The 14503-nt window shown below is 42.2% G+C and overlaps 1 protein-coding gene across 11 annotated transcripts in view; it reads left to right on the forward strand.

Moving 5' to 3' along the window:
• LOC121684794 (echinoderm microtubule-associated protein-like 6) overlaps positions 1 to 14115 on the forward strand; it is a 77787-nt gene extending 63672 nt beyond the window's left edge. For 4 of the 11 annotated variants that reach the window (XM_042064869.1, XM_042064870.1, XM_042064872.1 and 1 more), the window contains 15 exons: positions 125 to 203; positions 537 to 666; positions 1445 to 1543; positions 1991 to 2011; positions 4056 to 4229; positions 4429 to 4640; positions 5295 to 5452; positions 5740 to 5854; positions 6265 to 6453; positions 6851 to 7023; positions 8100 to 8262; positions 9618 to 9721; positions 10434 to 10587; positions 10939 to 11039; positions 12082 to 14115. In XM_042064869.1, coding sequence (XP_041920803.1) covers positions 125 to 203; positions 537 to 666; positions 1445 to 1543; positions 1991 to 2011; positions 4056 to 4229; positions 4429 to 4640; positions 5295 to 5452; positions 5740 to 5854; positions 6265 to 6453; positions 6851 to 7023; positions 8100 to 8262; positions 9618 to 9721; positions 10434 to 10587; positions 10939 to 11039; positions 12082 to 12106 — 1897 coding nt within the window. In that variant the 3' untranslated portion in view covers positions 12107 to 14115. Of the gene's footprint in view, positions 1 to 124; positions 204 to 536; positions 667 to 1444; positions 1544 to 1990; positions 2013 to 4055; positions 4230 to 4428; positions 4641 to 5294; positions 5453 to 5739; positions 5855 to 6264; positions 6454 to 6850; positions 7024 to 8099; positions 8263 to 9617; positions 9722 to 10433; positions 10588 to 10938; positions 11040 to 12081 lie in introns of those variants that run through there. The other 7 variants (XM_042064871.1, XM_042064873.1, XR_006023198.1 and 4 more) reach the window with 4 other exon arrangements.
• The last annotated feature ends 388 nt before the right edge of the window (positions 14116 to 14503 follow it).

Here is a 14503-nt window from a genome sequence, read left to right on the forward strand (position 1 = left end):
GTGTGTGTGTGTGTGTGTGTGTGTGTGTGTGTGTGTGCGTGCGTGCGTGCGTGCGTGTGTGTGTGTGTGTGTGTGTGTGCAGTAGTGAGCCAGAGTGGAGTGACTTAGTGTCTGGTCTCCATAGGCCTCCAGTCAGCCGGGCGGCTCCCCCACCAGAGAAGCTCCAGAGGAACAACATCACCAGGAAGAAGAAGCTGGTTGAGGTGTGTGGCGCTAACATGCATGTGGCGTAATGCCCGCGGGCAACAGGCCTTGTTGTGTCTGGAGTGATGGAATTATGGGAAATTCTGGCAGTAGCCTCCAACAGGCTCCAAAGTAAGAGCACTGGTCAGGTCTGTTGGGAGTCACTGGTCAGGTCTGTTGGGAGTCACTGGTCAGGTCTGTTGGAAGTGTGTGAATTATTTATTCTTATCATACAGTGTATCACGGTGTGTGTGTGTGTGTGTGGGAAGTGAAAGTAAATAAGATATTCTGTGCATCTGACAGGAGTCTATCATCTGTCTCATGGTGAGTTTCCTTTGCTGTCTGTCTCACAGGACCTGGTCCTGGACCATGTGTTTGGCTTTCGGGGATTCGACTGTCGCAACAACCTTCACTACCTCAATGATGGAGCGGACATTGTCTATCACACTGCAGCCACTGCTCTGGTGCACAGCCTCACGACAGGTGCTTTACACACACACACACAGACACACACACAAAGACACACACACACAAAGGCACACACACACACACACACACACACACAAAGGCACACACACACACACACACACACACACACACACACACACACACACACACACAAAGACACACACACACACACACACAAAGACACACACACACAAAGGCACACACACACACACACACACACAAAGGCACACACACACACACACACACACACACACACACACACACACACACACACACACAGACTGGCACTCTCATCACATTACGCTACGTGTCACTGAGACAAGGTCAAAGCTTAGACCATTACTGTTTCATTAGGCTCAAGGCAATAAAACTTTCATGATCAAATACAACACTTAACACAGTAAGGATTAGTAATGGAATTGAAACACATACAAAATGAATGACAAAAAATCTGACTACAGATTGACTACTGACTTCATACCAGATGCAGATGATTACTGACTACAGACATTAGATTTACATTAGATCCCTTTCCAGATAGACTGGAGGTACTGTACTTCCTATGGAGTGATTACTCTGTGAAATGGCTATATTTTGCCATACAAGCAATGCCATTGCAAACTATTAGCTCAGTAAAAATTGACAATATGTGAAATGCTGGTAAAAAACCCATCTACAATGAAAGTCATTTAAAAGCTTTGCTATTGTGGTTATGTGTGTTGTGTGTATGTTGCTAAGTGGTTATGCAAATATCTCTATAATAAATGTAAATTAAGCTGCTCTTTCACCTCAGGTACTCAGAGCTTCTACTTGGAACACACTGACGACATCCTCTGTTTGACTGTCAACCAACATCCCAAATATAAAAATGTCATTGCCACAGGACAGATCGGTAGGTATTGACAATTGGCCATCTGTCTGCCATTTCTGAGTGTCTGCACTGTCTGCGGTTGTGCCATCAGCCCAGCTGAGCAGTGACCTGGCTTGCCATGTTTGTGCATGCGAACACAGACCATAGCATGTCCTGCAATGTGTTGCATGCATGGGACTGATAGGACTGGTAGATGTATTAGTGAATGCCTTGTTTACTTTGCATGTGCTGGACATAATTTTTCACACTTTTGGCTATGTGTATGAATGTTTGTGTGTTTGTATGAGTAGGGTGTGTGTGAGTGTGAGTGTGTGTGTGTGTGTGTGTGTGTGTGTGTGTGTGGGTGGGTGTGTGGGTGGGTGTTTTGTGCGTGCTGATGTTGAGCTCTCCAGCGGCATCACAGAGGTAACTCATGGCAGCTGTGTTCTTTTGCTGCTTCGTTTCTTTCTCATTGCACACACGCCCCAGGCGATGTCACTGAGCTGCCAGGTAAGAGACGCTCAGGCCTGGCCCTCCTCCACCACAACCCTGTATGTGTGTGTGTGTGTGTGTGTGTGTGTGTGTGTGTGTGTGTGTGCGTGTCTTTGTGTGCCTGTCTGTGTGTTTATGTGTTTGTGTGTGTGTGTGTGTGTGTGTGTGTGTGTGTGTGTGTGTGTGTGTCTTTGTGTCTTTGTGTCTTTGTGTGCCTGTCTGTGTGTTTATGTGTTTGTGTGAGTTTATGTGTTGTGTGTGTGTGTGTGTGTGTGTGTGTGTGTGTGTGTGTGTGTGTGTGTGTGTGTGTGTGTGTGTGTGTTTGTGTGTGTGTGTGGGTATGTGTGTATGTCTGTGAAAATATTTGTGAACGTGTGTGTGTGTGTGTGTGTGTGTGTGTGTGTGTGTTTTTCTGTGTGTTTCTGTGTCTGTGTGTTTTTATGTGTGCATGCAGATCATGGGATGAGGGTATCTGCTACTGATCTCTCCCCTGTGAAGTCTCCTCCTCCTCCTCTTCGTCCCTTCCAGCTGCCTCTCTGTACTCTGTGTCCCTGTGTACCCTCTCGGTAGTCATGTATCTGTGGAGACCAACAAACACATCAACAAACATAGATCAACAAACACAAGACATGTACTGTAGACATCTGTCTGTCCATTTGCAATATTATCGCCATTTACAAAATGTGCTGTCTACTGTATGTTTCCGAAGTTCTTCTTTAATATTTCCGTGTCTGTTTGCAGTTCATAAAATCATTTATGGGATGAATTAAGTAACAAGTGTTGCTGCTGTCATAGTCTCTTTTTACTGTAGTTGCATAGCTCATCATCTGTCGCATTGTATTGTGCAAAATAATTTTGTGACCTCTTGTCTGGAAATCCTCTGGTGTTTTTACCATGTATGTCCATGTCTGAGTACAAAGCTTGATTTCTCTAGCCTGTTCTGTAGTCTTTCCTCTTCCATCCTCCTGCAGTTGTCCATGTCTTCTCTCTTGTTTGTCCTACGTACTTCTGTCTTTAAAAGTGCCTGAGACTGTAGTCCTGTGAGCAGTGGTCGATTGGTTAAAAAAAATCAGTATCTTCCTAGTATCTTCATGAGCAATGGCCAACATTCAGAATTGTCATCAATAATCCACAATGGTTGGTAGATTAACAGTAGTACATAGAGGTCACACTACTTGGATGGTCAACTAAAGACTATCTACAGATGCTGTGATTCTAAGTAAATTATTAGTATTGCTACCCATAATTTCTAGTTAAGGTTATGGGGTAGTGGTAGAGTTTGGTCACAGTGATGCTCAGTGAACAATTAGAAAGACTTAATTTGAATTTCAACAAACCATCCATTTTTCATTGCCTTTATTTAGATAGGACAGTGAATATCGACAAGAAGCAAGTGGGAGAGAGAGAGACAGGGTGGGACTGGGACATGACCGCAGGTCAGAGTTGAACCTCGGTCCAAAACATGGTATAGACGCTGTAAACACCTTGCTCCACAGCGCCCCCACTGATGATTTTTTTTTCTCCAACTGTATTCTGTAGGGAATAAATACACCTTCTCAACCCAAATGTATTCTGTTGGGATTAAATACCCCTTCTCAACCCAAATGTATTCTGTGGGGATTAAATACCCCCTCTCAACCCAAATGTATTCTGTGGGGATTGAATACCCCTTCTCAACCTAAATGTATTCTGTGGGGATTAAATACCCCTCTTAACCCTACCTCACCTGGACCTCTGTTTGTTAGTGTCTGTGCTAGTAGGTGTCTAAGAGCACCAGACTGTGTTAGTAGGAAGCACTGATGTTTGTTATTTATTTATTTATTTATATTTTACCAAATTTGATTCTCTGGCGATTAAATCAACCCCACTTCATCTGGTGCTCTGTCTGTTAGTCCAAAGAGCACCTCAGATGTACAGCTTCTGAGTCCAGGAAGTGCTCCTTTTTTAAACATTTTTGTGATCTCTGCCTGTTAGTGTCTGTGCTCGTAGGTGTCTGTGAGCCCCAATCTGAGCCCCACTCACAGACCCCTGGGTTTGTCCTGCCTGTTCTCCCACCATCCAGGGACCACGCCGTCCATCCACGTGTGGGACGCCATGAGCAAGCAGACGCTGTCCATATTGCGCTGCCCGCATGGCAAGGGTGTGGGCTACGTCAACTTCAGTGCCACTGGCAAGCTGCTGCTGTCTGTCGGGGTGGACGCCGAGCACTGCATCACCGTGTGGCGATGGCAGGAAGGTGAGTCCATCATATCGGCCAATCACATCAGAGGTGGGAAAAGTCCATGTTCACTCAAAGTGGACATACAACTGTTCAAAAGTCCAGGTTCATATAGGATAATTGATATCAACTCGTTTAAAACCAAGGTTCAAGTGCTGATTCACAACTTCTCACAGTATACTTTAAAGAGAACTTTGTGTGTGTGTGTGTTTCAAAGGAGCAAAAGTGACCAGTAAAGGGGGCCATGCAGACCGCATATTTGTGGCCGAGTTTCGGCCGGACTCTGACTCTCAGTTTGTGTCGGTGGGCATCAAACACATCAAGTTCTGGACGCTGGTCGGAGGCTCCCTCATGTATAAGAAAGGGGTGGTGGGGGGCGTGGTGGACGACGCCAGGATGCAGACCATGCTGTCAGTGGCCTTTGGTGCTGTAAGTGTTCAATTGTCCTTTGACTACACTTTGACTCATTCCTTAAATCTTCTGCCCTCTCATCCGCTGGTAATAGTATTGGTTGATGTAGTATTAATTGCTATCTAAGGTCTCCTCAGCATAGTAGCTTGAATGCTATTCCTCATTTATGTGAGTCTCTTTGGATAAAAGTGTCTACTAAATTAATAAATGTAAATATAAATGTCATCTGAATTATCACAAAAGTCTACAGTGAACATCTCTCATTAAACATTTAACAGTCAATTATTTATCACTAATGTTATCCTCTAACAGATAATCTTTTTGAAACATAACAGTTAATTTATAGCAAAACACATTTAGTTAAATAATGACATGGGAAATATACAGTAATGTATACTGCATAATTTGAGTTAGCTAAGTTTGCTTTATCATATAGGGCCCTAATTTATATTGCGGGCAAAGTGCTGTCAGCATGCAAAGTTCTTGTGCATGTACCATAGTTCTGATTATTATCGTGTGGCAGGTGGGAGCATTGGGCTGACTTATCAAGGTTTGCAGTTGCCCATGGTGATACTACTTTTTAAATTAGCTTTGGTTAGACTTAAGACTTTGCACTTTGCCCCTCGTTCAAATCAGGGCCCTAAATGTCCCAGTGTTTGTGTCTCCCTCCAGAACAACCTAACGTTCTCGGGTGCCATCAACGGGGACGTGTACGTGTGGAGGGATCATTTCTTGGTGCGGGTGGTGGCCAAAGCTCACACGGGCCCGGTGTTCACCATGTACACCACGCTCCGAGACGGCCTCATCGTCACCGGCGGCAAGGAGCGACCGTGAGTCACACACATCGAGAGTGGACACTCATTACCGTCATTTCAATGAGAAGTCATTACATGTACTTCATAGACACAAGGCACAGAATATGTAGAGAGTCAGATATTCTTATCTTTGTAGATCAGGTATGAGCATGTGTGTGTGTGTGTGTGTGTGTGTGTGTGTGTGTGTGTGTGTGTGTGTCTGTCTGTCTGTCTGTCTGTCTGTTTGTGTGTCTGTGTGTATGTGCATGTGTATGTGTGCGTGCATATGTTTACACTTGTCTGTGTTTTTAATGTTCCGTCAGGACGAAAGAGGGTGGAGCAGTGAAGCTGTGGGATCAGGAGATGAAACGCTGTCGAGCGTTCCAGCTGGAGACGGGCCAGTCGGTGGAGTGCGTCCGCACTGTCTGTCGGGGAAAGGTGAGTGGTCGCCACTCCTCAGAGTCCTGTACTGACACACCCATCCATGTTATCATCACTTGCCTGAACTCATTCTCTCTCCTTATCTTTATCCACTTGCTGTCCTGTTATCATCTGACTGAATTTGTTTTTAAAACGCAAAGTATCACATAAGGTAATGTTTGTACTGTATATCTTTGTCAGTCTTTTTGCAGATGTTCAGAGTAGGTGTAGTAATTTAGTGGTATGGTTTTATATTTCAAATAGTATTGTTTGTCTGTCCCCAAGCAAACAGCCCTAGAACAAACCCATCCATTTTGTGATTCCCATCCAATGTTCGAATGTGTTTTCATAGAACTCAATAGACTGAAAAATTCAGTTTGGCATCAAATGTTGAATGTCTGTAAGGTGTCTGTTCTTTTCCCTCTAAGGGTAAGATACTGGTGGGAACTAAGGATGGAGAGATCATTGAAGTGGGAGAGAAGAATGCCGCCTCCAACATCCTGATTAACGGCCACATGCAGGGAGAGATCTGGGGTCTGGCCACCCATCCCACTAAGGACGTCTTCATCTCTGCTAGCGACGACGGAACAATCCGGATATGGGACCTAGCAGACAAGGTGAGGCCAAGGCATTGGGCAGGCCAGCCTGTAATAGAGATGCTGGCTATTGAGAACGACTGAAACTTCTGGAACTACTTCATAGGTGTGCAAATATCTGAAGTTAATTGATGCTCTCAAGAACACATCACATGGTGGAATACTAGGGCTGAAGCCACTCATAACTTAACCCCAGTTAGTAAACAGTCTAAAGCCATCTATCTATCTATCGATCTATCCTCTCCCTCTCTCTCTCCTGCTTTCTCTCACCCCCCCGTCTCTCTCTCTCTCTTCTTTTTGTCTCTCTGAGTTCCCCCGCCTCTCTGAGATCTGAGATGAAGGAACTGGGCAGCCTACAGTAGAGATGCTGGCTATTCTCAGGGTCAGTCTTGTTCACGCTCTCCTCTTCTCATGCCAGAAACTGCTGAACAAAGTCAGCCTGGGCCATCCAGCCAAGTGTGCAGCCTACAGCTCCGATGGGGAGATGGTGTCGGTGGGGATGAAGAACGGAGAGTTCATCATCCTCCTCACCAACTCACTCAAGATGTGGGGAAAAAAGCGTGACCGGAGTGCTGCCATTCAAGACATAAGGTAGGAATAGAATGCCCATAGTCGCTGATAAAAAATCACATTTGGGAGATGATGAAAGCTACTTGCCAATCCTTTTGTTACAAAATGAGATAAGAGATGATCCGAACACAAAGGAGCTCCCATTTAAGTTTTTTTTTTGTATTTGCAGTGTCGTAGAGGAGCTCTTTGGTGTGTGGATAATCTCTTATCTCTTGTATACTATATGCTTGGATCCATCCAAATTACTTTTGAGATGACCGTGGCCTCTCAATGTTTCGTTATTGTTACAAAACGATGCAAAAAAATCATATCATATGTTCATATGTACTGAGACACTAATGCCCCCATTGTTGGTCCCAACGGACACACAATATGGGTACCTCAGTCCACTAGCAGAGGACAATGCACCCGATGCCTGGTCAGCAAAGTGGACCAGCTTTCTGTACCTGGATTTTAGTCCTAGACTAAAATAGAACTTCAATCTCGACAGAAAAAAAAGCATGTAGTCTGGAATTGTTTGTTCATTTAATTTAATTTATTGTGCTTATAGAGCGCCAAAACATTACACATGTATCATGGCGCTTTACAGAATGTAGACAATCAGAGAAAAAGGAAAGAAAGGAAGAAAAGAAAAGAAAGAGAGAGGCCCATGGGTAACAGGGGCGAGGAAAAACTCCCTAGAATTGGATATACATATAGGAAGAAACCTCGAGCAGATCCACGACTCAAGGGCCTGACCCATCTGCCTAGGGTCAATACAGGACAGTAAGGTCTGTATACATGACATGCATATGATAGTCAGGTGTAGAGAATAAGACATGGTGTTAAAAAGCACTTGAGCTGAAAGTTACAAGAGGTGGGGTGATTACGTATCTGGTTTGATAATTCATTAATCCTGATTTAGTGACAGAAAGTTCAAATAGTCCAGCGTTGGATTTGTCCAGGGGAAGGGAGTTGTCAAGGGGCATGTGGTGGGTCGGCAGACAAGCCAGGGATCCGGGCAGAATTGTCATAGGCAGGTGGTGGGTCGCTAGGCTGTACGGTGAATTGTGAATTTGTGCTGGAAAGCTGGACCGTTACGTGTTTCCCCCCTCCAGGTTTAGTCCAGATAAGCGTCTGCTGGCGGTAGGCTCAGCGGAGTGCACTGTGGACCTGTATGACCTCACACAGGGCCCCTCGCTAAACCGCATCGGCTACTGCAAGGACATCCCCAGCTTCCTCCTCCAGATGGACTTCTCCGCTGATAGCAGGTTCATCGAGGTACTAAAAATACTTTGTACATATGAGTGTGTGTGTGTGTATGTGTGTGTGTGTGTGTGTGTGTGTGTGTGTGTGTGTGTGTGTGTGTGTGTGTGTGTGTGTGTGTGTGTGTGTGTGTGCAGTGTATATGTGTATATTGTCCTGAAATATAACTCAGATATGGACTTCCACGCTACCACTAGTTGATGACAGGCAAGACAGTTGAGAAGTCAGGTGGAATTAATTAAAACAGTGAATATCATGTATATAGCCTACACTCCTCAAGAACTATTGGTATTTAACATTCCTCTCTCTTGGTAGCTTTTATCTACTTATCAACTTAGAATTACATATGTCACTCATAGAAATGTTAGAATGAAATGGTTATGACTGAAAAATAGCAGGAGATTAACAAGTTTACTTTCAAATAAGCCTAATAGTCCCTTAATGTTAGTTAATATGATATAAATCTATCGCCCATGTCTACTCAGGCAATGGTTGCATTTTATGAGTAATAATTAAGGAAACATGTATTGTATGACCTAAAATAATCTTTGTATAAACAGTAAAAATCCAGCATAAAAATACAAGGAGAACTGGAACTATATTTAGTGGGATACATATATGGTAAGCCTCGGTTATTTATAGCCCACTTCCATCTAGCTCACAATAACCCCGACACAGAGTCCGGATTAGTCTTTCTGCAATTTATTTAACACACTCCCAAGAGAGGCATTCTTGCCAAAGGTTGGTATCCTGTGAGTGGTCGTGTCGTGGTTGTCGTGCTTTTCGGCCCTTTCTGTGTGGGAAGCGAATCAGGAGGGTGGTGTCTGATGTCAGCTGCATAGCGGAGCAGTGTGGAACAGAGGGTTTGGGGGTGACTCAGAGAGCCACATTTAACCCGTGTCCGCGCCCGGGGGCCTGGGTGGAAATAGGTATCCTTTTTACGGGTTGGGGGGGGGGGGGGGCAGAATGGTGCTGCTGAAGACTAATGAGGGGGAAGGACACAAGGAGCCAGGATATTCTGTGTCTTCTGTGTTATGAGGAGTGTTATGGAGTCCGTCGTAACACTTGGGATAGTCTGATGATCAATGTTTGTAGAAACAGTTTCTGCTTAACTGACCATGACTGTTTCTACAGTCATTGATCAGACTATCCCAAGTGTTACGCTGGGCTACATGGTCAGTTAAGCAGAATCTGTTTTTTAAGTCATTGGTCTCAATGAAGTCGTTTTATTACAAACAAATTACAACAATAGGAAACACGTTTTTTGTTTGCTTGTTTTTTTTTTTTAATGTTGTGTACAAATCCAGTGTCTTTGGGTTCAGTAAATGGTACATTTTGAGCAAATTCTGGTTGCTATCTCATGTCTGCAGGTGTCAACAGGAGCTTACAAGCGACAGGTGCACGAGGTGCCATCAGGGAAGATTGTGCAGGACCAGGCTGTCACCGACAGAATCACATGGGCCAGCTGGACCAGGTGCTGCCATCTGCAGTCCACAGTGACACTTTTCTATGAGATAGACACTTTTCTAGACTTGCCCTATCTACAGAGCTTATTAGTTCTTAAAGGCACACTATGCAAGAGTTTCACCTTTATGAAGCCAATTTGATGGTAAACGAACTTGTAATAGGCAAATCGTTCACCTAGCGAGTCCCTACCGAGAAAACCTGCCATGCAACTTCCAAGAGTGGCGCCCTGCCAAAACTCGCGAGAATCTAAAACATTGCCTTGTCAGTAGATATAGCTCTTTGGAGATAGTTTTTGCCTGTTGTTAATCCTTCACCTCCACTACAAAAGCATTTGCATTGTGTACAGGGAAGTTTGCTATTTACAATAGCAGAGTAACATATAAATACATCGTGACTCTAGAGGGATCTCTAAACTCGCCAAAAATACCTAAACCTGCATAGTATACCTTTAACTACCATCATGTTGTTTTTGAGTATTTTGTGCAAGCGGTTTTACCTGCTAGAATAATGGTAGAATAAGCATTTGTGACAAGGGTGACTGATGAGTGGTATCTTTTTCATTACAGTAGACTACAATAGACCATAAATGAAATAGAGATAGGACAGTATTTAACGTCTTCGCTCTGTTTGTGGATGTTGTCATGCTGTTATGCCCTGGAAACAAAATGTATGGTTTCTCTGGTTTCTCTCTCTCGCTCCCTCTCTCTCTCTCTGCGCAGCATCCTCGGGGATGAAGTTCTGGGAATTTGGCCAAGAAATGCAGATAAGGCGGATGTCAACTGTGCCTGCGTCTCACATGCTGGCCTCAACATTGTCACTGGGGATGACTTCGGCCTGGTCAAGCTCTTCGATTTCCCATGCCCAGACAAATTTGTATGTTAAAGCAAGAGCTGATGCTGAACAGGGGATCTGGTGTTACTGTTTTGTAGTTTATACTGTACACAAGACGTCTCATTTGTTCTCTTTTCCTTCTCTCTCTCTTACCTCCCCTCTCTCTCATTTTTTTCTCTTTTTCTCTCTCTCCCTCTATCCATCTCTCACCTCCCCTCTCTCATTCTTTCTCTCCTCTCTCTCTCTATCTCTCACCTCCCCTCTCTCTCTCATTCTTTCTCTCTCTCCCTTTCTCTCTCTTCCTCTCACCTCCCCGGTCTCATTCTTTCTCTATCATTCTCTCTCATTATCTCTTCCTCTCACCTTCCCGTATCATTCTCTCTCTCTCTGCAGGCCAAACACAAGCGCTACTTTGGTCACTCGGCTCACGTGACCAACATTCGTTTCTCCTACGACGATAAACACGTGATCAGCACTGGAGGCGACGACTGCAGGTACCAACCATAGAATGCATTAACTACAGTTTTCTGCTTACAGTAATTTCCTGTGTATTAGCCGCATTGTGTATAAACCGCAGGACAGTGTTTTATGTAAGTAAAAAAAAACAACAAAAAAAACATATAATACCATATTATCTGCCCCCAAGTATTAAACGCATAGCTGAAGAAATTTAGCAAAATCAATGTATAAACCGCGGCTAATAGTTGGAAATTTATGGTAAAGAAACTGGGATCCACTTGGTTTTCATTTACACCTTCTTTGCACAGCAGAAGTCATCTCTTGCAAATGTGCTCACCAATTTTCATTGGGTTCACACATTTCTCACACCCTTTTGCAAAACAGTTAACACAGATGTCATTCAAAGACTCCAAACTTTAATGGTTTCCCTGTGCTAATTCTCTCACAGGCGGTAGAGATTCCTTGCAATCATTCATTATTCATAAGATACCATGTCTGGCCTGTGTTGCTATTTGCAAGTATGGATCTAAGGCACATTTAGAGAAAGTACTGTGTTGCCTATTTGCTAAAGAAAACAGTACAAAAGGTGTTAACTCTAGGAATATTTCAATGAAAAATAGATAAAATGACATTTGTCTTGTCTGGGTGCTTACTGTAGGTATTACATGTCAATGACCGTAACATCTTGGGAGGAATTAATACAATTAATTTTTATTCAATACATTTAGTCTTTTCACAGTTTTTCTGATACCAGAAAAATTAGAAAGAAATGGCACAGCCATAGCAAAAATGAAGGCTGAAACTCTGTTAAAATCATACAGTGATTTGACTACAAGATGTGTTGTTTGAAGGCACAATTTGCTTTTACTTCATGTTTTAAATGTTTTGAGAGAGTAAGAGCCTTTTGCAAGCAAAATGTGTAATTTTGGCCAGAGGGAGGAAAAAACTGTAACATTCTGCGCAGTAGTTGTTATGATAACATATGAAGCAAGCATAACACAAGCAATAGAACACATTGTGGTTAAGATAAAATCACTAGTTTATGAAATGACATGTGGAATTGTTATTCTCTTGCAGTGTGTTTGTATGGAAATGCCTGTGACACAGGCATCTCGTTCGTTTCCTAAACCTCAAGTGTCTGGCTTGACATGCTGCAAAAGAATCACCAACCTGACAGACGTGGAAGGAAGGTCAGGTGATGACAGGTTCTGAGTGGGGTAGTAGGGGTTGGTTCAGAGGTGCAATATTTTTTTGTTGTTGTTTGTGATTATTAAATTAAATTACAGATTGTTGAAGGATTCTACAAAATGCTCCATTTCCTATGGTGATTCAGTGGGGCATCCAGAGAAATAATGAGAAATATATGTTTACATAACCTGTTTTACATTAGGAATATTAAAGGGAAAGGGTTGCCATTACAGATGCTTGCTTTTTTTTTTTAATCAAAGCATTTATAATGTTAGTTTCATTGTTGTGCAAATATTTTTTTTCTTATCATGAAATGTAAGTGCCTTTATGAATATTTTCATTCTTTGTTTTCATAAATCAAGGTTTCTTGGTTTTGTAAACTTAAGGTGCTAAAGGGTCAGTTGATTCTCTTACAGTTTTTCACAATCCCCAAACACTACATTTCCTTAAATTGTGCATTATTTTTCCTATACTGTAAACACAAATCAAAACCAAAACAACTATGTGTACAAATAGCAAACTCTGATAACAGAATCATGGAAACAGACACACCTCACCCAAAACCACATTTCCTTCAAATTAAATAATGTTTTGCCTTCTAGTGACACACTCAAGTCATCACAATCACAAACACATGGCTCAAATCAGATTTGAAAATACCCCACAAAATCTGTTTCTGTAATGAAACAGGAGTTTTATGCATTTAGAATCACCACTAGAAATATGGACTTTTCTATTCTGCTGTAATCTCTGGTTATAACACACGAGTGCTGCTGGTGAATGAGTGAGAGAGAATGAAAGCATTAGGTTAATGGTAGGATTAAGACCTTGTGAACTTTTCTTTCCGTCAAAGAAAGTGCGTCTTTGTGTGTCAAAAATTGTGAACAACTGTAATTGTAATCAATCTCTAGACAGCTATGCATTTGAAGCCCTACACTTGCAATCCCTAGTTAGTTATTCTCATGGAGCATGTGTCCAAACTTGAAATATCTGTGTTGGATATAGCTGACATTGTATTGTGTGGGCTTTAAAATGCATAAATCAAGTGAAGTGTTGCATACTCTGTATGTAGGGAGGTCATTGTTTTGGCTCCTGTCTTACTTGATTCAAAATTATGAGTGTGAAACAAAATGTTTTGATGGTTTTATAAAAACATTTAGATGCAGACCGAATTCACAGAATTCCTTGTATGATGTGCCCAAACCACACTCTATTGGTCCTGAAAAGTGTGTAGGCATTCTACCATGCGGTAAACAAAAATGTCTAACGCTTCCTGAATAAGGGTTTGGTCCTTCAGAGAATCCTTTGGACAGTTTATTCTGGAATAAGCAGACAGTTGAGGGCACTTATAACACCAAAGTTGGCTATGCAGTCTTAATTCAGAAAAGGGGTTTCTTAACTGAATTCATAGGTCGCAACCAAAGGCAGGTTAACATACGAACTTCGAAGAGTAACGTTCTGATGTGACAAAAATGCATCTGTCCTTGTGGCAGTGTAGTGCTATGGAGTCCAGGTCTTAATTTATCATAGTCCACCTGTTCAATTCTCAGCGTTGCCTTTATGTCTTTAGCCAGTACATCTTTCTCACTGTAATGTTTAGCTCTAAGTGTGGCAGCAATATTATGTCAATATTGTTATGTGAGTCTGTATTGAATATGGATGTTCTGCATTTTTTTACTTGATCAGTTTGATTGGTGTTCAAAATTGTTTGTATCATACTGTACATTGACAGAAAATTGCTCTGTGCATGACTTTATTTTTAAACCGTACAGATGTGAAATGAATGAAGCTGGATTTCACTGAATGAATGACAATCATGGTTTTGCTTTTTATACCAAATCTCATGAAATCATGAATGTGTGATCTGTGTCTAAATGTGCTATATATGAACTTAATAAATAAGACCAGAATGTGGACAATGAACATTCATCTTGTTGGGTGGTTATTTGAATGTGCTCAAGACCCCCCAAAATACTGCGTTTGAGACTTCCAGAACAAATCAATGCAAGTCGCAAAGCCTAGCTGAAGACTATATTTTTTTTAAAAGCAACGGTTATAATTTTAAAATTCATTTCGATGGTCACATATAGACATACAGTTGAAAACAGAAGTTTACATACCCTTAGCATACACATGCTAAAGTTGACTAAAAAGAAGACTTAAAAACAGATCTTACAAAATATGTCTGCCTCTATAGGGAATTTAACATAGGGGTATGTACAGTATACTTATGAGCACCTGTATTTTAAGGAAAAACATTTATTTACAATACATTATTCTTTAACAAAGAAAATTAATGTCCGAAAAGGTT

This window comes from Alosa sapidissima, chromosome 16 (genome assembly GCF_018492685.1).
Source record: "Alosa sapidissima isolate fAloSap1 chromosome 16, fAloSap1.pri, whole genome shotgun sequence".
Classification (NCBI taxonomy): Eukaryota; Metazoa; Chordata; class Actinopteri; order Clupeiformes; family Clupeidae; genus Alosa; species Alosa sapidissima.